The sequence below is a fragment of the Sylvia atricapilla genome, chromosome 6 (assembly GCF_009819655.1).
Source record: "Sylvia atricapilla isolate bSylAtr1 chromosome 6, bSylAtr1.pri, whole genome shotgun sequence".
NCBI lineage: Eukaryota > Metazoa > Chordata > Aves > Passeriformes > Sylviidae > Sylvia > Sylvia atricapilla.
The window spans coordinates 14,056,900-14,081,962 of record NC_089145.1 but is presented as its reverse complement, the minus strand read 5'-3'; the positions used below and the strand labels follow the sequence as shown (position 1 = coordinate 14,081,962).

General features: G+C 41.8%; 1 protein-coding gene across 1 annotated transcript; it reads right to left on the bottom strand.

Moving 5' to 3' along the window:
* Positions 1 to 2,256: 2,256 nt before the first annotated feature.
* On the bottom strand, positions 2,257 to 25,063 carry LOC136362382 (potassium voltage-gated channel subfamily C member 1-like). The gene is given in 5 exon segments (XM_066320830.1): positions 2,257 to 3,639; positions 6,453 to 6,640; positions 23,151 to 23,541; positions 23,543 to 24,082; positions 25,019 to 25,063. Coding segments are annotated over 4 exon segments (1,059 nt in total). The 3' UTR covers positions 2,257 to 3,639; positions 6,453 to 6,557.

The window sequence follows — 25,063 nt, the reverse complement described above, 5'->3', positions numbered from 1 at the left end:
TGCATAATTTAAGCATGTTTGCATGAAGTGAAGGTAGTTTGTATGTGAGCTCAGAGGCAAAGTTCCTTTCAGGATATACATGGAAAGCAGAGAAGTAGGCTGCCTTGTTTTGAAATTAGGAAAGGAATATGCAAACTGGCAGGGTAATATCTTCAAGATATTTTTTGTAAGCAGGTCTGTGCTCAGTTCCTTTTCAAATGCTCTTGCCTTAGCCCTGCTTGCTCTCTTCTGTATTTCAGTTGGCTCATTCGTCCTAGCAGACATTTGTTTCAGTGATGTATTTTCTTTTGGCTCTGAAACTTTCAGGAGAGAGAAGGCAATTTACATGAAAAATCACATTATCCAGATTAATGACTGCTGCACTTGACTGTTATCACAGTGGTTTTAGCTAGGGTTCTCTTTCTTTTTGGTGTGGGGTTTTTTGGTTTGGTTTTTTCTTTTTTCTATTTTTTTTTCTTTTTTCTAATTTTTTTTTTTTTTTTTTTTTTTTTTTTTTTTTAAGTTGGAGTGAGGAAGCAGAAGCCTCAGAAATTTCTTCTGTCTGAAATTGCAATTGTGGAGGCACATCAGATTGGTCCAGAAAAACGAGTGCCTTCGTGCAGTCAGAGAAAAGCTACAGAAGCGTAGAAGATGTGGTTGAGCTGTGCTTTAAATGTTAGCAAGTAATAAGCCACTAATTGCCAATGGGTTCAGATGAAGGGCCACCACTGGGTCTTAGAGCTGGGAACTCACTGCTGGAAGCTGAGTTTACAGAGGAGGAAACGCAGATGTTCATTTCCAGCAGCAAACAGGCAGAGTGTAACTGAACTGCAAAACCAACTTCTGCTCTTACTTGCAATGGTGTAAACTCAGAGAAGTAAGCTGATGGCGTTACTGAAAGCCCCAAGTCAGAATCTACCCACATGGATAGTTTTTATGCTTTAGTAAAGTATGTACCTCCTGTAGGGAGAGGGGGCAGACTTGAAGGAATCAATGTTTTAACATGATACCCAAGCAAAAGCTCCTTAACTGCAAGGCAGCTGGGAGGACATGGTAAATTTCTCCTATGATTCAGTTCAACAGTTTCTGAGATTTTACACTTTTCTCGTTTCCCTCTCACCCTGTGTTGTCAGAGCTGCCACTGTTGTGCAAGGGGAACTCTGGGGTCAAACAGATCTTAAGCTTTAGAGCATCTCCTGAAGGGCAGTGGTTGGGAAGCATGGTTCTGTTCCTGAAGGATTTATAGAAGTCACCCAGAAGATATAATTACCTCAAATCAGAATGAGCAGAGAAGAGAATCTAAATGAAAATGAGAGTTGGGTATGTAAAAAAGTAGCACAGAAAGACAGTTGTACCCAACGTGTTTTCTAAGGCTCAGATATATGCAAAGTGCAGTGGAAGGTGAAGACCTACATGGGATTTACAGGGCTGAATTGTTGGTATTCCTTATGGTAGTGGAGAATTAGCACTGGGCCCTTGAGTCAGTGTTAAATAAAAAATGGGGCAGATTAATCTATTTCTGGATTCTTAATATGTTATAAGAGGAAAAGTTGTTCATTAAGCAAATCCTGGATGAATCTGGATCTTACCTCTGGAGGTAAGAAATTTATCTTCTGAGAGTGACGACATAGAAACAGTATGAGAAAAATAGTTCTTGGAAGAAACTAAAGCAGAAATCAAGTACATAATGCTGCATCAAGGACTACAAAGGAGTTCTCTAATTATGTACAAATTCAGATGATCAGCCTTCCCTCTGTTCCTAAAACACAGCTTGAGGTCTTCCTTGTTTTTCTTTTGGAGTATTTTTTGTGACGACAAGGTCCAGCTGCAGTTGGGGTTTTTTGTGTATAATTTAGCACTTACCAGAGCCATGAGTGTTTCTTCTGGGTTTTTGGGGGTTTAATCTCTACTTCCTTCAGACTCTAGGGATACTATTCCTTTACATTTCCATTCCCATCAGCAGTTGCAGATGCTGTAGCTTGCCTATAAGATTGCCAGCTCTTTCGAAAATCCTCACATGATGATAAAGGTGTGTATCCTTCCTTTACAGAAGCAGTTTACCAAAAATGCTCAGGCAACTAGAATGCTGTTGGCACATGGTTGTCATTTGTAGCATCTAAAATGAAACTTAATCCCATTGTGTTTCTCCGTTCTTACTGGTGCATGTTTTGTGTGGCAAATCAAGTGTGACTCGGATACCTGGATTTCTTTCAGTTTCGTATCAGGTGGACTGGTGTGGCTCAGTGAAGAACAAGTGAAGGACGGGGCCCAAAGAAGTAAGAAAAACTGAATTCATTTAATCAGCTAAAAAGACAAACATTTATTATTGTTGGGGAGGGAAAAGGAAGATAACCTAGGTCATTATAGGGGTTTTTAATCTTCCCTTGTAAAATTACTAATGGTGTGAATTCTTTAGACATCGGTTGTATCAAGTGTTTGCAGGCTTCATTATTATCTACTAACCAAAATTAGCATTGTAGAACCAAAGCAATACCAAGCTTTTCTCCTACATTTCTGTTGAGAACACTGTATTATTATTCAAGATTTTAGAAGCAAGTCTCTGGAAACCCCTGATTGCTTCAGAAAAGGATTCCCCTTTACACTATACAGCAGGCACTGAAACCATGATACAAAATTTATTTTCATGCTAGAATTGTTTTGCATAACATTGTGCATGCATTTTACTCAGTACTAAATTGCATACAATGCTGTTGTCTTGTTTCTTAAACTTTGAGACCATTTATACTTGAGTATTTTCCTGATTTTGTACTATAAGTCCCAGTTTTAAAATAACACCTCTTTTGTTTAAAATTCATACTGATTACTTAATATGAACAATTTATGAAGGGTCTTTACGTTGGATCTATACATCAATAAAATACAACATAACTAGAGCTGGAAAACTGACCAGCTGTTACTGTCAGGTCCGAAGGAAGGTCCCATGTGTCACAAGCATGCCAACAAAAACAGACAGGAAAAAGTTTTTCTTATTTTTATACACTTCTAGTTGGATTAAAAGTTCTTGATTTCCATGTCGGTGTGATGAACTGTGAAGGCGTGGTCAATATGACCGATGACTGCCTGATTGCACTTTTTAAAACCATTACTCTGTATCTTGTATACAAAAAGAAGCAATCCATAGCAAAGAAATGTACAGTTTTATAATGTTTTACATTTTGGCTACAACAATGTATGTAAAAGTAAAGAGCTTTGAAAGAAAATATATAACTTTGCCTTTTTTTTTTTCTTTTTTTTCCTTAATCATACATTTGCAGTGTTTCTCGTGTGTGTGTGTGTTGTTTTGTTGGTTTTTTTTTTTTTCATTTTCATTTTTGTCTTCATGCAAGTCATGCTATGGAACAAAACAAACAAAAAAAAGATTTAAAAAAAAAAAAAAAAAGGATCTTCTACAGTTTTGTTACATTTTGGCCGTAGAAAAAGCCTGCATCTCTAGTACAACTCCAGAACCACGAAGAATCATCCATAAAACCTGCATGGAGCGAGTTAACTTTGTCCAAATGAGAAGGTCTTCTGTGCCTGCACAGTTCCACAGAGATGTTTATTAGCCATCAATGTTCATCTCCATCTTGCCTTGTCAGGTCACTCTGACTGCCTCTGTTGGCATATATTTAGCAATGACTGGACTTTCTTTGCAAAGATCTGCATGTAAAGAATACAATCAGTACTTGAGCTTCTTCCCTGCGCTTTTCACATCAAGCTCGGCATCTTAGTGTTAAAGGAAGGAGGAAAAGGTGAAATAGCTACATGCAGAGGCAGCCATATTCTTCTTCAACAGGATTTTTTTTTCCCATGCAGTCAGCCAGACTGAGACCTCTCTACCGTGTGTCTGAGTATTGCTTTCAGCTTAAAACAGGTGCCCATGCAAAGTTTCATCCTACTGTGCTTGTTTGCTCAAACTCCTGCAGGGTTCCTATGGCTCAAAAATATCCTGAGAAAAGCAAAATCTTCCATCGTTGGCATGTTTCAGCATCGACTAAACACCTAACCCATTCCATACAGAGCCAGTAGATCCACCATTAGCCACAATAAGCACATACTAGCAGGATGCACCAGGAAGGAAGCCATCTGGTGCATCTACCCTTCATCCTATGTACTGATACCATGCAGCACGTATGGCCCACCAGTACTACGCCAATGCCTGCCTATTGTCATCTGAGTGCTATTTAGGAGTGTTGTCACCTAAGCATCAGAAGTAACACCGTGTGCAGCGGATGCTACTGTGAGACATTGCATCTTCAGACTTAGTCACCTGGACTATATGCAACATCGCATAGGCTAATTGAAAGTAAAGCTTTTTAGACCATTCTCTGCTACTGATCCATGCTACAAAATAGATGGGATGGGAGACCAAGAACGTCTCACTGGGCTAGGAGAGCTGTAGGGCGCAGACACTGAGGATAATCCTATCGCTTTTCCACTTATGCCAGCTATGCTTTTAAGGCTCCGGACATTTCGTAACCTTCATTTAAAAGAAAAATGCAAAGTACAGTACAGCATTGGATCAATGACAGAATGGACTAAGAATGAGGTCAACCTTGTAGCCAGTTCATAGCATCTGCATGCATGGACATGCCGGAGAGTCTTTCGCTGCAACATGACTCAAGAAGGCCATTGAGATACAGAAAAAGTTTTTAAATATATACATTAAAAAAAAACATCCATCATTCTCAAGATGGTCAGGCTATGTAATGTCCTACAGGCAGCAACATGGTTGTACCCTAAAAAAAGATAAGAGTCAGTGGGAGGGATTTTCTATGTCTCATCATACACTCACACATATTTCTCCCTTCCACTTCATGCATTGTGACCTCAGCAAATTAAGGTTGTGGTATCTTTGTGGGGCAGGAGGGGGACAAGGCAGCAAAATGCACAGAATTGAATGTGTTGCTATAGAGATACTACTCCTTTGTTCTTAGCATTAAAAGACAGAAAAAGAAAGAAAAACAAAATTGCATGCATTCAGTTTCCCTCCCTCCCTCCCCCTCTTCTTTTTCAGGCATGCACGTAAACAGCTCAGCAAGTGTACAGAGAGTTGCACAAACTATGGATGAAATTCTGTTGGAACAACAATTAGATGCTCTCAACATGTTTCAAACAGGCCAACAATATGCTGACGTATATACTCTTTAGCCAACCAGCCCTCTGTTCATTCCGGAAACGAGAGGAGGTTGCCAGTGCATCGTGAAAACCATACATTCCCCATCCCAAAGGATGTGCCATATTGGAGTGTTCCCCTGATCCACTGGAACCCCTGAACTCGCCCAGGCTGAATGAACACGGCCAATGCTATCCAATACAGAATCACGTAAACGCTTTGCTACAAAGGTAAATTTTTAGAGGATATACTTCATATGCAAGTCTTGTGGTCCTACTATATTTTTGTTGATGATAAGCTTTAGACTTATAAATACATACACTATCTATAACTGCATTTGCTATAACTATTGCCATCATACAATGGCACATGGAATTCTATACTCCCTACTCAGTGTATGGTTATGTCATACAATCTTTGCAGTTTTAAAATATTGACTCTGTCTTATACTATATACAGTACACCAGTGGTAAACACTGATTTGAATGAGAGTGAGTTCTTTTCCAATTTCCCATTCCTTATCACTTTGATGCTATAGATGTAGCTCTAATTTTGAGGTTTGTGTGGTTGCCTCACATTAAATTATTTAAGCAAAACAGTCTCTTTTAAGAGGGGAAGGATTTTTTTCATGTCATTTTACTTCTGTTTCTAAATAGATTATCTGACCATTAGCAAACTAAAATGCGTTACTTCTGAGAGATTTGTACCTGTCAGAAGTCTGAGAAGTAACTAATAAGGATTTATTTATGAAAGGATTTAGATAGATTATTTTCTAATTTTAAGATACCTGTGCCAACAGATGTTCATGCTTTTCTTTCTGTATCGAACTAACCAGCTATGAACATCCAAATATTTTGTTTTAGTGCTCTGTTAAGCACTAAAAAAAATTTTTCCTCACTAAAAAAAATTTTTCTTATTTTCTTGAGTATGTTTTGCCTTTGTGTTTTCTCTCTTCTGTCTGCCACCTCCTAGTCTCTGCTCCTCAGAGTCTGGTAAGCTCTGTGAGCTCTCTACAGTGGCAAACCTTCATTGCTATGATATGTTAATTGGTCTCTCCTTAGGGGATGGGCTAATTTAAGGACATAGTAGAGCATCCTCCACTAAAGCTTCTACACCATCTGGGGTGGAAGACTCGACTGCCTAGCATAGCTGCATGGGGTAGTTACAGCTTCTTGGGCCTCTCTTTGTGGAAAGAATAGGTTAGAAACTCCAAATGCAGACATCAGGTGGTGGTTTCCAGCCCAAACGTGCATCTCTACAGCAAGCGCACTAACCGCGTGCTACAGCTAAGCTGACTTTCCTCTCAGTTACTTAAACCGGTTGCTAGCTACGTGGTTACAGGGCCCCAGCTACATACCCTTTCTTATTCCTCCATCAGGCGGGCAGGGATATTCCCGGTTGATAAGAGGAAGCAGGGTCCATATCTCTCCGAGTGCCAGAGCGGGTAAAGGGCAGGCCCTCATCAGGCGTAATAGCCTGGTCTATGTGGGGACAGTCTTCGTTTGCCAGCGCCGGCCTTGGCCACCTCACCATTCAGTTTCGAATCTTCAAACATAGAAGCAGAAGGCTATTGAAACACTAGCACTGTTTATTAGATTTCCAGCTGCAAATTAAGGGTTCACAGCTAAAGGCTTCTATAGTGACACTCTAAAAGGTAGCACATATGTCCTAGACACTGCGTTCATGTGCACTGCACCAAAATAAAATGAAGTCTGTTAAGTGGGAGGAGAAACAAAAGGTGATCCCGTTAGGTGTGACAGCAGCCACCTGTAGGTCCGCACTGAGGGGCCCTTGCAGAGAGGGGCGTGCAGTGGTTCCTAGTCCCTGTGAGCAGAAGACTGCGGTTAGAAATCAGAGTATGTTTTTGCATGGCATCGGATGGTGCATGCGATGACCTGTTTGTCATGGAGCCTACTGTCGCTCAGAGCTCTGGAGAGGCAGTGGACTGAGAGTTGTGTTTTAGCATTTGAGTATATTCTGTTTGTGCGGCTTTACACCCGTGTGCGGTTTTACTGAGGGGGGAAACTCCTGCTCTTCCCCCCTCCCCAAAAATTTACCCAGATGGTTTTATTAGCATTTGCAGTATCTGTCATGCAGAATGGCTGTACACATTTAGACACACAGAGTACGTTACGTATGGAAATACGACAGCAGAACGTGGATTTAAAAGAAAACCGAATCCATTTTCTGATGTTCTCCTCTGAAACACATACAGTATTTGCAATGCCAGCACAGGACACTACATACACAAAACACTACAGCAGGCCATGAATTTGGAAACTAGATAGAGTAAAATTTACTCTTGGCTGTAAATAATGGAAAATAGGTTGTCAGATTGCCCATTTTGCTCCACACATTCCCATGAGGATAGACTGAGAATCGTATGTTTTCTCTGTGTGACTGGTTTCACATTTATGAAACAATTTAAACGTGCTATTTAGTGTAGGATTTCTTTTAGGGTTTAAAGTGTAATTAGTGTATTGAGAATATACTCGAAATATGGCACAGCTCAATATGAGTATTTTGGTTGAAGGGGAAGGGAAAACAGTCAAAATGTGCTTTCTGAAGCTCCACAGATGTCGAGATATGTTAACTGAGGGTACTGGCAGCATCCTACACCTCGTTGCACAATGCTTATTACCTAGACACTGTAGGCAATGGGTGATCCTGCAAATCTTCAAGGAAAGAAACTCGATGGATAGACTTAACTTCAGTTCCCCTTCTACATTCATGTACTAGCTTGTTCTGAACGCTAATAGTAGTTCAGTTTATTTTACAATTATTTTGAAGCCAACTAATAAAACAAGCCCCCAAAGGAAAAAAAATACAGTTAGGTAAGGTTTGGAGGTATGAGTGGATCCGCTGATGACAACAGATGAGTAGAAAGCAGAAGTGTTTTCAAGTTATGTCTGTTACTTTGCGCACACACACACACACACACACAGAGATATACATGACACACACTATGCATCTATCATGCACCAGTAATTGCATTCTAGGTCTTTATTTTCTCTACTTAGATGTCACTGGTTTGTCACAACATAAATGGTCTTTGCTGCACATCTCGCCTCTGCCTCCATTTTTCCTCTGTGCAGAATCATCCAATTATTTCCTCCAAGAGGGATGTAGTAATGTTTTGTTTCGTCCTGTGAGCAATGAAATAATTCGATCTCTCAACACATTTAAAAATGTGGCAAAAGCTATAGGGACATTTTAATGCTTGTAGACACTAATTTCAATGGGATTCTAAAGTTTTAAGATTTCACTGAGTTGCAATTCCTTTCTATTCATAATAATCACTGCTATATAATACCACTCTGAACAAAAACCTGGCACGGCTGCCATAGAAACTGTGACACTGCAGGTACTGAGCCATGTATTTAAAAATCACTTAGCTGTGTTTGGGGAGAGCTGCAGTCCTCCTGGGGATGAGCAAAGAACAGGGCTGCTTCATAAGCCTCTACTACTACAAGCTGATGGCTCTAATCCTGAAATGAGGGAGGCAGCTGAGTCAGCAGAGCTCAGCACTGAAATCTCTGAGACACCACTGCTGCTCCTGAGCCCAGGTTTGCAAAAGGAGTTATTGGTGATGGAGGGCAAATTGGTCAATTCCAGGAGCTCAAAACACCTCTGAGCAGAGTGTTTGTGGGTCAGGCTGCTCTCTGGTAACAGCCATTGATTCTTTTGGAAGCAGCTTGCAGGCTGTTGTGCTTGAATGGCAACAAAATTGACCTTCTTCAAATTAATTTCTTAAATTGGATTTTAAATCTCCTGTATCTTGAGCTGGAACTTGCTCTTACAGCCCCTTCAGGGCCTTTAGCGCTGATGATTTTCCTTTACGCTTGTTAAAAATCCACAACCGTGTTATTTTATTTCCATTCAAGGGGAAGAGAACAGAGTAGCTGGAGATGTGGGCAAATTACTGAACTATCCTATTAATGTCCCTTGAACATTACAGTCATGGCCATGCCTTAGGGATCACATTGTGGATGGCCATGCTAATCCACAATGACAATTTGGGTGACTATTTAGGAAGCAGAGAATTTGCCAGCACAGAACACTGCATCTGCTGCTGGTATATATAAGTAAGTGCTAAGTAGAATAGTTGTGTTCCAAACCACTGGCTACAGCACCTAATTCTCTGGAGGTATGTGATTAGTCTGTTATGGGAGTAAAGAAAACATAGACATCACTGATGCCATCAGTCCACAGTTAGAAGTTCCTATTGTTTTAACTAGCAGATTGACATTCTGAACAATTTTAGGAATAAGGTCTAAAGATGGCACGAAATTACATTATTTCAGGTTGGTTTCTTAAGTTTCCATTTGCTCGTTTGCTTTTTCCAAGCCTGACCTTGTGTTTGAGAGAACTCCAGATAAAGAAAAACTATGCAAGCATTGCTGTCTGGTGACTGTGAGTCTAGTTATATCAAGGCAACAATTTCTAGTGCTTAGAACTTCTAAGGGTTGATTCTGCCCTATCAAATTCACATGAGTCCTTCCATCCCTTCTAGCAGAATCTGAATTAGGCTCATACAGCATTTTTTATTCTTTAGGTTCTGTTCTTTGAAGAGAAGTCAATATTATCATCTCTGTTTTACAGATGGGTAAAGCTACCATGCAGTGAGGTGACTTGCCTACTGCTATGTAAGAGGTTCTTTACAACAAAATCTTCTGACTCTCAGCTTGGCACCTTATCTCCCTAATTGTCCTATCTGGAATACCTAGCTTACTGCACCAGCTCAAAACATTCTCCTGCAGAGAGGCTAAAGAAAGTATTCAGCATATTTCCCAGGTGAGTAGTTTGTTTCACAACTACCTCGTTTGTGTGGTTTCCACTTTTTCCACTTGCCTTTTTTTTTTTTTTCTATCTCGTCCCTCTTCATTTGTAGAAAAGTCTATTAAAATGCCTTGCATGTTTCCAAGCAAATTCTGGATTTCAAAGTGGGGAGAAGGGATTCTGAAAGACATCCCAACTTAGGAGAACTGCTGGATTTTGCATTAGTGTACTTTGCTTATTGTGGAGAAGCACAGTAGAGCTACCCATGTACCTCCTGCTCCATTACTCATCTCTTTTGCCACAGCACACAGCTGCAAATTGTTACAGTGGCTTTACTGGTGCTGCTGGTTTTGATTATTAGCAGGAGTCTGATACTGACCCTCCACCTATTTGAATTACACATTATGTACAGAGTATCAGTGGACATAGTTGTATGATACATTTATTGACCTCAGTCTATGGTTGGAAATGTGGCACTTGTGGTTCCTGCATGGGGAAAATCACTCCAGTCCTCTTCCCTGGAGCAAACATTGCCATTCTCCAACAGTTGCCAAGAAACAAGTTCCTGGCCTAGCCTTCTTACTGTAGGTATTGTCAGAAGTCATGTGTGAGTCAGGGATTCTCACTTCTTCATCTCAGGATTGTAGCTTTGCCCCCCAACCCCCACCTCTTTCTCTCCCATGTGTCTACAGACCTGTGCAGTGGTCATTACTCCAAAGACAGGATGAGTTGAAAGGCACTCTCAGAGAGAATCATTTTCAGTGTTTACAGGATCACTTTGACTGAAACAGGGCTGAGAGAAACCCCACAGTCCTTAGCATGGAATCCAAGCACAGTCACCCACCTTTGAGTCAACATCTGAATACATGGACTGTGACAGATTCCTCCACATTCTGCTGAAGATGATGAGGTTTTCTCAGCTCCAGATCAGAAACACAGCAATTAAGAGACATAGTTCTGGTTTTTCGGTCATATGAGGTCACTGACAATCTCCTCCAGAAGAACAGAAACTCTCTGCTCCTACCCTTGTTTAAAGATTGAAAGAGATAGGACAGAGCTTGAGTACCTACAGCTTTCCTAAATAGACCTTGGGTGATTTCAGAGCTTTGAGCCTGTTACAAGGAAAGGGTTTGACAGGCAGGAAGCAGGCAGGAGCAGCTGAGAACAGGGCCAGGAAAGCAAGTTGTTTGAAAAGGTGAAGATCTTGCTGCTGAGGAAATCTTCTCTGAGTAGTTACATTTCACATCCCCATCCCATGTACATCTAAAATGAACCTACCATTTCTTTAAATCTCAACTATTCTCTTATGGTCCTGATTCAAGTCTCAGACTGCCATTATTACTGTCTGTGGATGTCCCACTCCTGATCAATCGAGTGTTGTTTGCTTCTTTTTCAGAACATGAGGATCATTTTAATTTTAAATGTGTCACTAACTCTAGTGTTTACAGTAGCTGCCTGAAGTGTTTTATGAAGAAGGATCTCCATGAGGTTCCCTAACAGCAAAGACCTTTAATCCAGCTGGCTCTCTGAATAAAGTATTGGTATGTGTTCCATGAGTTAATTACTCTTCTGTATTTCAGTCCTGTCACACTCTCCCGGTGATGTAAAAGGGTTGTTACTGTGGTAAACATTAGCTGTGTCATACTCTGCTGGCAATGGGAAACTTCTCGGAATGATGGGTTTCCCTGGCTCTTGGGCTCGTGACAGAAAGCTACAGGAACAGGGGTGGCAAGGCTGAGGTGAGGGTGGAGAATTGCCGTGCTCTAGCTTTTCTTAGCTACAAGCCTATTATCTGGAAGTGGGAAGTAGAGCAGCCGTGAGGCTGCTGGAGGACAGATTTTCTCAGCTGTCTTTATCTTAAAAAAAAAAAGCAAAGATTTCACATTTCTTTTTTGCATTCTGGTTTTGTGGCATTATTTTGCCTGATATTTCTTATGCTAAGCAAATGATTATGAAGAAGTTAACTGTAGGAATTCAAGTATTCAAAGATATTTACTGTGATTTGTGGAGGAGTTAAGACTTCTTGCTATCTGAATATATCCATTGACTTTGCATCTCCTAGATTTCTCTTCCCTAGTCAGCCAACTAGGGAAGATGCCTCACTGTGATACCTCACAGATAGCTCACCTGTTGTTTGTGGACAGAGAAAGACCTGTGGGTGATGTGATGGTTGGAGATTGTCTTGGGCACAGGTATCATGAAATGATAGTTTTTGAATCCCAGAGAATAAGGAGGGGGTCAGAAGAACTGTTACTTTGGATTTCCAGAGGGCCAACACTGGCCTGTTTAGGAGCCTGGTTGATAGAGGCCACTGAGAGGCAATCCTGAAGAGCAAGGAAGGCTGGACATTCTTCAGTGAGGAAATCCTAAAGGCACAGGAATAGGCTATCCCCATGTGCCAAAGAATGAGCCAGTGAAAGGAGACCAGCCTGGCTGAACAGGGAGCTTTGGCTGGAGCTCAGGAAGAAAAAGAGTGACTACGATCTTTGAAAGAAGGAGCAGGAAGGTCAGGATGACTACTGGGGTGAGGTCATGCAGGGAGAAAATTTGAAGGGCAAAGGCCAGCTAGGACTCAATCTAGCTGCTGCCATACACGACAACAAAATGTTTCTATAAATACACAAGCAACATAAGGAGGGCTAAAGAGAATCTGCATCCTTTATTGGATGTGGGGGGATATATGGTGACAGAGGATAAGGAAAAAACTGAGCTGTGTAATGCCTTCTTTGTCACAGTCTTTAATAGTAAGGCAAATTTTATTCTGCATACTCAGTCCCCCCTGAGCTTGAAGACAGGAATGGGGAGCAGAATGAAGCTCTCATAATCCAGGGGAAATGGTCATTGAGCACTAAGACACACACAAGTTTTCAGGCCAGAGAGTCCATCCAAAGGTACTGAGGAGCTAATGGAATTGCTCACTGAGCCACTTTCCATCCTTTATCAGCAGTACTGGTGCACTGGGGAGGTTGGCAAACGTGACACTGAGCTACAAGAGTGGCCAGAAGGAGGATCTGGGAACTACAGGCCTGTCAGCCTGACCTTGGTGCCCAGGAAGGTCATGGAGCAGCTTGTCCTGAGTGCCATCACATGGCATGTAGAGGACAACCAGGGCATCAGCCCAGCCAGCATGGGTTTAGGAAAACAGATCCTGCTTGGCCAACCTGATCTCCTTCTATAACAAGGTGACCCACTTAGTGAATGACAGAAGGGTTTTCCACAGCATTCTCCTAGAGAAATGCTGTGCTCATAGCTTGGAAAAATGCACTGTTGGTTGGGGTAAAAACCTGTCTGGATGGCTGATCCCAGAGACTGGGGGTGAGTGGATTCCATCCAGCTGGCTGGGGCACAGTGGCGCTCCCCAGGGCTGGGAGCTGGGCCCAGTCCTGTTTAATCCCTTTGTCAGTGACCTGGATGGGGCATCGAGGGCACCCTCAGGCAGCCCGCACACACACCAGGCTGGGTGGCAGTGCTGCTCTGCCGGAGGGCAGGAAGGCTCTGCAGAGGGATCTGGAGAGGCCGGATGGATGGGCTGAGGCCGATGGTGTGAGGGTCAGCCAGCCCCAGTGCCGGGGCTGTCCCTGGGTCACGACAGCCCAGACACGGCCACGGGCCGGGCAGAGGGGAAGTGGGAAAGGGCCCGGGGGTCCCTTAACAGCAGATGGACAGGAGACAAGGCTGTGCCCTGGTGGCCAGGAGGGCCAGTGGCACCTGGCCTGGATCAGCAATAGTGTGGCCAGCAGGACTGGGCCAGGACTGTGCACCTGCACTGGTGAGGCCACACCACAGTGCTGGGGCCCAGTTTTGGGCCCTCACTGCAAGAAAGACACTGAGGGGCTGGAGCGAGTCCAGGGAAGGGAAGTGAAGCTGGGGAAGGATCTGGAGCACAAGTCTTGAAGAGTGGCTGTAGGGGGAGTTGAGGGTGTTTTGCCTGGAGAAAAGGAGGCTCAGGGGGGTCCTTATCACTCTCTACAACTCCCTGAAAGGAGGCTGTAGTCAGGTGGGGGTTGGCCTCTTCTCTTCCGTAACAAGCAATAGAACGGAGGAATAAATAGCCTCAGGTTTGTAGCAGGAGAAGTTTAGATTGGGTATTAAGAAACATTTCTTCACCAAAAGGATTGTACAGCATTGGAACATGCTGTCCAGGAAGTGGTCAAGTCTCCATCCCCAGGGGTATTTACAAGTTGTGTAGATGTGGCATTTTGGGATATAGTTTAATGGTGGACTTGCAGTGCTGGGCTAGAGGTTGGACTTGATGATCTTAAAGGTATTTTCCAACCTAAAGTATTGTATTATTCAGTGATTTCTCTCTGAGATGTTGCATGGAAAGGAAATACTTACATTAAAATTCCCAACTCTCTTGAGTCTTGAAGTCAAATTCCACTCCTGTTAGCAAGTTGTTTCTGTTTTAGTTGCCTAGATAGTGTTTGCTCTGCATTAATATTCATTGTCCACTCATCAATTGCATCAGTATAAATTACTGTATTCTTTTATGGACTTCATGGAAACTCTGCTGTGCTTCTTCACTTATTAAGAGAGGGTCAGAGCATAACAGCAAATCAGGTAGTAAAGGAACTTCACACTGAGACAAATACGCTTTCCTTGAGTTGGTACATGACTATAGTGACTTCTGAGTTCCTGACAATTAAGAATAAGCAGTAAACTTCATGCAGTACCTCTAAAAATTTTCAGGAAGTCTATCAGCTACTTTTTATCATTCTTTAACAAACTAGTTTATGGGAGTAATTGGAGGAGATTGTAAAACAAAATGTTTTGCTCAGGACATCATTCAGCAAAGTGACTATTATGCTTCTGTGCCAGACCATCTTTGGCTACAGAAATCGATTTTATAGGCTACAGAGCCTCACACAGGATTAAGAAATGTGAATCCCATGGTAGGGACTCATTTTTGTTGTTGTTTAATCAGGTCCTTAGCGTGAAAGGGATATAACTATGTTCAATTAGAAAAAGAATTATGTAGAAGATACATTAAACCACAGAAAAAGGATGACAGAATGATGAAATGATGACTTGGAGAGTGTGGAAGAAAGTTTAGCATAGAGAAGAACAGCACAGAAAATATAGGTTTAAGCCTCTGAAAATGAGCAATGATATGTTGACATAGGCACCATTGGTTTTCAAATGAGAGTGAAAAGAATCCTAGTTTGGTAGGTTTGGGAGTATTTTCTTCTGGAGAGTAATAAAAATTAGTTTTTCCCATGCAGACTATCTGAAAAAAAAGAAAGTAATTTGACTAAATAGCTCTATTTTCATACCAAGTACTTACTCTTTGCATTAATACCTTGCATCAGGTTTTGTGTCACAACCTCAGTGAAGTTACCTATAGTCTGTGACATTCCTGGTTCTTTTGCAATAAAGAACTGAATTGTTATCTCCTCGGCTGCCCAACATGGAGCTCAGGTTGATGGGAATTGGAGAAAAACTTCACAGAATAAAATGTGACAGTCTGTAACATACACAAGTCGCAAGCAACGTACAGCAATAACAAGTAAATGTTAACAAACAGAGCGAAAGAGAGAAAGAGAAAAAAGAGAGAAATGTGAACATGTAAAAGAATTAAGATTCCTATATAACAACTTCATTTTTGTTACCCCAATATTCTAAGGCCATTAAAATCAGTATCTTTATCTAAGTATCTTTATTAGTTTCCTGATTTTTATATTACTGCGTATTTTGAAAGTTGTTGTGAAGCTCTTCTGAGTAGATCATACTGAAGGACTTTACACTGGCACGAGAGCAGAATTTAGTATGCTACATGAATTATGCAGAATCCTTCCAACCCAACCTACCTCTTCAGCATTTACTCACCACCGTGTTGACCTGGGTCCCTCCAGGAAGCCGTGTCCCCCAGGAAAGGCACTCCAGTGACGGTGGACCGTCTCTCCCAGTACTAACTCGGCCAACATAGTAACGTCACTCCCAGAGAATATCACCCTTGACAGGTACTACTTCTTGAAGTGAGGTGTCAGTATGTTGGCTGCCTACCTACTGGTACTGCTAGAGAAGTACAGGAGCTCTAGGAAAGTCGATCCAGTGCATCTTGCTATTTACAGGCATTATTGGATATGTGCTTAATGCAGTGCTGAGAATGGTTGCTTCTGGAAATCCTGCATTGCAAAGAGCTCTGGAAGATCCTTCCTAGTTTCATCCTGATCCTTCTGGGAGTTTACTTATACCTACCCTGAACATCTGAGGGTCTCACTAACACCAGAGGGGTCACTGACAGGTCAGGTAGAGCTTGCAGGAAAATGCAGTCAGGTGAGTCATGTTACCATCTTGTATTACTGCTCTGACTGGGGAATCCAGTATGATGATCTATACAGTATGGAAGGTGTCTGAGACGCAGAATGTGGATGAATGAATACAAAGAACAATGCCAGCAGGAATGGTAGAGTGCTTGTTATTTTGGCTTTGTGCTTATAAACAGACAAGCAAGTAAACAAAAGGCTCGGAGAAAATATCCAGCAAGTGTAGTCCAAGAGGGATACAAGCAAGTGGACTGGGCACAGAACTGGGACCTCATAACCTGCACCTTTTTGCCCCTGGCCTTTTGTACTAACAGGTAGGTGATCCTAGTGTATTGTACTGCAGCAGAAATGCACTTGTTGCACAGAGGTGCCTTTTCTTGTATCTGTCCTGCAAACACCAACCGTACTCAGTCCAGCAGAAGGAAGAGATGCCAAGAATGTCTCTTTCGTATTCCAGGAATGCATTCTGCACTGGATAGCATGGGAGCTATGTGCTTGAGAAAGAGGATTTACCATATTTATATCTGCTTTGTGCTGGAGGATTGGCACAGGTTAGCCTTATTTGGCTGAAGTGCCTGTATCTGTGTTTTCCCATGACTAAAATTGCCTTGTGCTCATTAGGTTATTAAGGCATGAAAACTCCTAAAATTTATTATTTAGTTCTGCAAATTTTTTTTAGCTTAGTGCAGTCCTGTCCCTAAACACACTCAGCCCTGTCTCTGGCCCACAGGGTTTGTGTGGGGAAATATTCTAATTTTAGAATTTTTTTTCATGTCTCACCTAGTGCCAGAGAAAAGCAGGAAACATAAAGCACTGTGCTTGAATACATAGCTCCTCCTCTTTGTTTTCAAATTACTTGGCATAGAGGATGTTATTTTTTTACTCACATTCTAAAGTCAACAGTAGTACAAGTGACACCCACCGGTTATATCTCTACAGGAAGTGACAGATGAATAATTATACAACAAGGCATTACAATATTAGTCATAAATTCTGCTTTACATGTGACCCCCAGCTGTGAGATTGCAGGAATGCCACATGGGGCAGGGGGCAAGGCATACATCCAAAGTGCTTCTACAGAACTGTAGGCACTTAACTGAGAGTATTGAGTTAGAGCTGCAGTCACTGGTGATCTCTTAGGGAGAAAGGCACCCCCAGAGGACAACTCAGGTATAAATGAGTGGATTACTCTTGGAGGCTGCCTGATTCTTCTTCCAGTATAAGAGGCACCACAGACAAATGAAACTTAGGTTAGATGAGAATTACTGAGTATTATTCCTTTTGTTTTGAGCTGTTACCAATTTCTTCATTAGATTCCAAAAGCTCCATCATCAGTGATATCAAGATGCGATCATTATCTCATTTGCTATTTTGGAGTGAGAAGTTTTGGATTTTAAAGACTAGGAAGGCTAAGTATAGTGAGGAAAGAAAAAACACCTCCCTATTACCTTTTCCATTGCCTTTTTAGTATTTTTTATGTCCAACACAGAAACACCTGAGCTTTTTGAGCTGAAACAGACCTAAACTCTTAGCAGTTACTTTGCTGTCTGCTGTCCATCTTACAGAGAGGGGCAAAGGTTTTATGACACTAAAATTAGATGAGACATTTTTTATGATGTTCAGAGACACTTGATGAGAGAATTTGCTTCCCTGTGGTTTGAAGGACCACCACAGTGACTACATACCTATGGCGTTAACAATGCTTTGCTCTCCATAAAAGCCACCGAGGTTCACAAGCTACAGTGAAATGTTAGGCAGCAGAATGGGCCTCTGACAAGAGCTGCCAAGAGTTCCCAGCTCCCACTGAGCACTGGCAGTAGAAATACAGTGCTCAGCACACTTCTGACGTTAGAGCCAGTGTGTTGCACAAGGAATACAGGTTATTTAGGTTATGATGACAGAAGAGATGAAAAATGAAGCCCTGAGAAAAGAGCAGCTCCTTCAGAAAGCATGAGTGATAAAGCTGGAATGGTAATTCCACATGATTTCTTTAAAAGGAGATCAGCTCTCTTTCAGGAAATTGCATTGAAATAATGGGTTCCTAACATCACAGCTTGTTCCAGTTCATCTGACCATGGAGTCACTGCAACTTTGTAGCTCCCTTCTGTGATAGACTTGGATTACTTTAACTATTCAGACATCAGGATAGTCTAGGAGTGGGTTATTGAAAATTGCCTTTGGGGCAGAAGAGTAAAAGAAACAGAATGGTTTTCTGAAGTGGAAGTCTTTGTTAGGAATGACAGACATTGCCCCCCTCCTCTTAAGCCTCAGTTCTAGTAATTTTTTTCTGTATTTTACAGCCGTGCAATGAATAGAGAATTTTGCCTCCAGTACACTGTGAGCCTGCACAATACCTTTATATGAAGATAGGATATCCTTGGAGTATAGCTTAAGTGAAGCTGCATGAAGAGGGGATCAGAGAGGTGAGAAGTTCTTAATTTGGCCATGTTAAAGTCAATATAAACCTTTTGTGTGCTAGTGTTATATATATGAAAAGAATAAAAGAGTGGGGTAGATTTCTAGACAAACCCCAAATAACCCATCTCCTTTGCTTATGTATTATGAATGCATTCTTTAGACCATTGCTGTATGGCACCAGACAGTATTATAGGCATCAAATGAAGTTATGAATTCCACTCATATTCCAAATTTCTTTTACAATGTTGGGAAGTTACATTCACTGCTTCATACAGTGACAACTGTGAGATGTAACCATGCAGTCAAGCTATCCAGCAGGTGAGCAACATCTCACGTAAGAGAGGGACCAGGAACTGGGCAATGCTTTAAAAACAAAACTGAGAGCTTTTAATACTTGTTTTGCATGTTTTGAGGTCTTCTTACAAACTTGCACCTTAAAATATTTCACTGAATTAAATTCTTATACTTGCAGGACAATGTGAGGGTTGGGACAAAAATCATGTGTAAGTGGTTGAAAACTGTCTTTTCCTGGGTTTGGTTGTTTTTGGTTTTTTAACTTCTGTTAATGATAGTGACTACTTTGACTACTCAAGCCTTGAGATAAAAGGACGCTCCAGCAGAGCAGACTGTGGTAGACTGATGCTTATTTAGTTATATTCAACTAGTGACTTTGCCACAGATCTTTCAAGTAATCTTCCTCAATTAAATTAGGCCTTGGGTCAACTCAAAAAATGCTGGGATTGCTTCTATTTCCTCTTTGCTGTCTACTTGGCCTGTTGGGTATTTGATTGCAGTACAGCGGTTGTCCCATATTAGACAATGCCAAAATGAAGCCCTGATCTTGAACAGGGCCTGTAAACAGCACTGCAACATAACAACATTAATCTTTTGACATGGAGATGCTAGAATTGGGTGGGTGTATGTTAAGGGGGACACATGGTGCCCTCTCTAGTTTATATCTATAGTCTACAGTCTGAAATATCCCCAGGTCAAGGAGTTTTGGTCAAATTGGTCAGGTGAAATCTGCGTTTGTATCACGCCCAGTTCCACCAGGCACTCTTTAAGCAGCATCTTGAGAATTTATGGGCATCAGAAACTCCCTTGAAGACAATGTTTTATGTAGATGAAATTTCACCTTTCTTAATGCTGCTGGTGAAGGTCTGCCTGCAGCACTAGTTCTGCCATCCTCTAGTCTGAAATGCCTTTCCTCCCTTCTGCTGCTTCCTACCACCCACTGGTGGGATCAGATGGGATGGAAACAGGAAGGGTTGCTGCAGGAAGGGGAGGTATGGTAGAATGAAACTCTGACATTCTTTGTATTGGATTAAAATCAAATGCTTTAATTAAAGATACCCTCCTGCCAGGTGTAGATTAGCCCAGGACTGAGCTGCTGAGAGTGTTGGGGGCAATAAAAAGATTTAATTCAACCTGCCAGACTTTAAATTCAAAGCATCTTTGCTTTGCCTGCAAATGACCACAGCATCGTTGGCAGCAGCTGTGCAGCCTGTGGGCAAAGCTCTGCTGTTTGCATGCCTGTGCCAGAAAAGTGCTCCTTATCCTGGGAGGAGGCATGGACAGAGCTGTGCTGAGCTCTCTGTAGAGCCCCCTGGCCCTGAGGGCACAGACCAGGAACAGATGTGAAGTGCTGACTCGGTGCATGAGAGAGGAGCCATGTGGAGAACTACTTCATGCTCAGCCCTGTTTGGTGATGTGTTTAATCATTCCACCACAAATAATACGGGGAATTAATAACTTCATGTGATGTCCTTTACACCTGAGCAGCAACTAGGCAGGCTTTTTGTTTTTTAATAACATATTGGATACAAATCACATGATCTTACATCACCTAGACACTGTCACACTGAAGCTTTACAGTTAAAAATTGCAAGAAATATGCTGGACAACTTGGGCACTATTTTAGAAAAGTTAGGCACCCATCTGTGTTCCTAGTGCATATTAACTAGTTGTTTACAGTTAGAGGATGTTAACCAATATAAAGATTTTCACTGCTTGCAAGTCCCTGTTTTCATATAATGCTTTCAAAACAAGTCCATGCCTGTAAATGCTTCATGTTACAGAAATGAAACTTAACATCCAAGGCAATGCAGATCTTGTTTCAACAGTTTGCTTCTGATCTTAGTATTTTTGCTTTTCTCCTGCACAGATATAGATTTCCCTGTTTGGAATCTAAAAGATGCAGGCAATATTTTTTGCCACTAGTGGTGCATAATAATTATCAGAAACAGAACTCCAGCTACAGTGTTACAATTTTGTTAGCTGAAGTGTAAGTGTGCTTTGTTACTTCTTAAAATATATATGCTTGTATATGTATATAAAATAGTCTCTCTTAATTATTGCAGAAATAGATAAGTTGCTGCTACTATCAATACTTCATGGATATTGCGGTAACAGCTGAGTTTAGAGCACTGATGGTGGCGAAACAGTTCCACATTGAACCAAAATTACACGTATTCTCAGGATACCAGTGCAGAATTGTACTGAACTCGTAGAGTTCCTGGTCCTCCAGTTGCCAGAGAGGACCAGGGTAGGTAATGGAAGGAATTTATAAAGCCAGGGATTTCTAAGCTGATTTTACTCTGTAGCTGACTGCTAAAGTACCCCAGAGTCTGGCATCTCTTGCACCCTACCATGGGGCAGTTGGTACATTGCTCATGGTAGGAGAACCACAATATTGCTGTGCCCTCTTTCCCTCTTGATCTGTGATGCCACAAAGGCATCTGCTTTATGAGGAAGTTTGCTGCTTGAACATGAGCTGTGATAAGCATTTGCAACCTGAGGGGAATGGATGATAAAACCATCGCTTATGTGCGCCAAGGATACAATTGGTACAGTCTATCAGTCACGTGAATTGTGATAGGCCTGTTGCAATGGAAATAGCCTTTAACAAAAACAAAATGAAAGCTATTTACCTTCTGAATGGATTTTACATACTTGCACAGAAGGGAGAAGAAATAAGAAAGGAAGAGAAAAGAGAATAGGAAAGAAGAGAAAGATTCCCACCAGCTCTTCCCCTCCAAAATTAGCATTGGCATTGGTGAAGTCACACACAAAGGAAAGTCTCACTTTCTTTGTGCTTCTCACAATGACATCAACATGCATGGCTATGAGATGACGAGAAAATATCTCACTCACAATGAGTAACAAATCAGAATTTTCTTCAAAGCAAAACAAAAAAATGATAACACAAGACCATCATAGGTATATGCTAGCTCTTCCAAAACACCTCTTTTGAACTCTAGGTCAGTTGAGATCACTTGGCTGGCGATTTGTCCTTTCTAACACAACGCAGGGGGATATTCTGAAAAGGCTGAAGAATGTCTACTATGCAACTTGGCTGGAACATCTGCCAAAAATGAAGTTGGCATTGTTTTCAACATGGTTATCTACTTTCAAATTACTCCATAGAATAAATAGTGATATTCCATGGGTAGAGGTAGATTATGGGGTTTAAAAAAATCAAATTGGAGCCCCGTAATTTTGTGTGCTATAGGAGTCTCATAGAACTGAGATATTCCCATAATTAACCACTAGCCATGGGATATTATAATATATTCCATGGTGACTAGTATTCTTTCCATTCCCTCCCCCTCCCAGTAGAATTAGCATGGTTAATTTTGCTCTGGTTTCACCTATTGCTAACATGAATCAGTACAATTAAAAATAAGAGTGAGGCAATCACTGTCAGGCCAGACCAGCCAGTAATGACCAGTCTGACCTTTTCCAGTTGGCCTTTGCTGCTAGAAGGTTGAAAGAGCTGTAACTCACCAACCCATACTTGCAAAAGGAGCATGTTTTAGAAAATGTGGTTCAAAACTCTTCATAGTTCTAAATGCTAAATTCTAGTGGGAATATTATAGAATAGATTGATTTGCATGCCATGGAATAAACATCCTTACATCTAGTCTTGTCTCAGAGTGAGTCATTTTGCATTAGTGTCAAGAATTTGAGCTGTTGTTCTACTTTGCAGTTAATCATCAGAAAGAGACAGGATTGTCTCATGAATATGCATGATGGTATAGTTGTCCCTTCAACTTACTAGGCACCTAGTTTCTGTAATGAGATGTACAATATCTGCCATTTAAAACAGCTGAAAGGTCCCAAATGGGAACAAATGAGAAAGCATCTGGCTGTTTCGAATTCCAGCCCTGTTTTGTCAGAAAGCTCTGTAATTGCTGAGTACTTGGCTCCTACTCTGCTCTATGAAGCATTCAGCTCTCAGGAGCCTCTGAGATGCATTACACAGTCCAGCAACACAGCTGTAGAACTCTCAAAATTCTTCCACTAGATGTAACAGCTTTCCAAAATATCTTGAGACTTGTATGCCCTTAACCAGCACCAAAGTTTGGGCTCCCTAGAGCGTGCTCTCATCCTTAGTTTTGCTGATCAGCCTCCACTGTACCATTTGTCCCTGCAACCTAGACTTCACACATATTTTTCACTGTGTGATGGTGGGACTAGAATGGATAAATGTGCTACCCATTGCTCTAAGAAAGCAGTCTGGCTGAATCTTAAATCACTACGCGGGATGGAGGTTAACGGTCAGATGGACATTCCTCTAAGAGGTTTCCTACCTGCTCTGTTAATTTCTAAAATTTCTTCTTGGGCCAGTGGGCAAGTGTCGCTCTGAGTACTGTGGTGTGGAGAGTTTACGACAGATTTACAATAATTGGGGGATCCCAGCTGGGGTGGCCTCGGGATATGCTTCTTTTTCTTTGGTAGCTTCTGCTTAGCCATAGCTAAGGAGTAATACATTCCGAAATTGTTCACAATGACAGGGACAGGCATGGCAATGGTCAGCACACCAGCGAGAGCGCAGAGGGCCCCCACCAGCATGCCTGACCAAGTCTGAGGATACATGTCTCCGTAGCCCAGGGTCGTCATGGTGACAACAGCCCACCAAAAGCCGATGGGGATATTTTTAAAGTGTGTGTGTTCACTGGCACTAGGGTCATTTGGTTTAGCAACCTATTCTCTCGGCATAATAGATCATCGTGGCAAAGATTAAGACGCCCAATGCCAAAAATATGATGAGCAGCAAGAATTCGTTTGTGCTGGCACGGAGGGTGTGTCCCAAGACCCGCAACCCGACGAAGTGGCGGGTCAGCTTGAAAATTCGCAGGATTCGCACGAAACGGACTACGCGGAGGAAGCCCAGGACATCCTTAGCAGCTTTGGAAGACAGGCCACTGAGTCCAACCTCTAGATAGAAAGGCAGTATGGCCACGAAGTCAATGATGTTCAAAGAGTTTTTGATAAATTCCACCTTGTTTGGGCAGAAAGTGACTCTCATCAAGAACTCAAATGTAAACCAGACCACACAGACACCTTCGATGTAAGTGAGAAAGGCTTCCGTCTCTGCTTCCCTGTAGTGCCGCACCTGGGTGTCATTCCCGATGAATTCAGTTTCTGTCTTGTTCACAATGGGGTTAAATCTCTCGTGGGTCTCGAGGCAGAAGGTGGTAATGGAGACCAGAATGAAGAACAGGGAGGCAAATGCCACATACTGTGGAAAGAAAGATATGAGACAAATGTTAAAGGTAGGTTAAGTACAGGGGCTTTGATTCTGAAGCATCACGGAAAGGCAAGAGCTGTGTTAAATGTAAATATAATGCCAAGCCTTCTTCCTGTGGGCTTAAGATGCCAAGTCTCACCTGAAAAGACAGCCTAATATTCAGCCTGGGAGGGAAAGCAGTATAAATACATGCTAAAATCCATTCTTAGACAGATAGCACCTAGTGTGAGTGTCAATTTAAGCAAGCACTTAAATCTCAGGACTTCCTGTGGGATTTAAGGTTAAGGATATATTGAATTTGTACCTTGGTCTTCTGTTACTTTCTTGCCTTAAAGAAAGAGCACACCTTCCAGGACAACTGCCAAGCGGTACTTTTCTCAGAATTCTGTCAGCAGCATCGTGGCTGCTCCTAGCTTAGTGATAACTATGATATTTCAGATCTGAGAGAAGTGCTAGAAAATACTAGTGCCAGTCTCAGATGGGCTCTACAGCAAGGAACAGAGTCTTTGGCATCATCAGACCTTCTTGGCAAACCCCAGACACATTGAGAAAAGCCACATTTTCAAATTGAGCTCTGAAATGCCTCTGTTCTCGGTTCCCTTCTCTAGATCTTTTGGGAGTTGGGGATAGGGAGGGTAAGGAAGACATTTCAGGAAAGCCTGTCAGCTCATCCCAAAATACACAGATCTATTGGCTTTCACCAGACACAATTTACTTGAAGAGATTCTCATTACAATGTAAGACTTGCACCAGAATTAGATTATTTTTTTAATTATGTTGGATTACAATTACAATCTGGCCTTGAATATTTCCAGGGATAGGGCATCCACCATCTGTCTGGGCAATCTGTGCTTGTGTTGCACCACCTTCATTGTAAAAAAATCACTTCTTGTATGAATCTTCCCTCATTTAGTTTAAAACCATTACCTTGGGTCCTGTCACAACAGGACTTACTAAAAAGTCAGTCTGCAT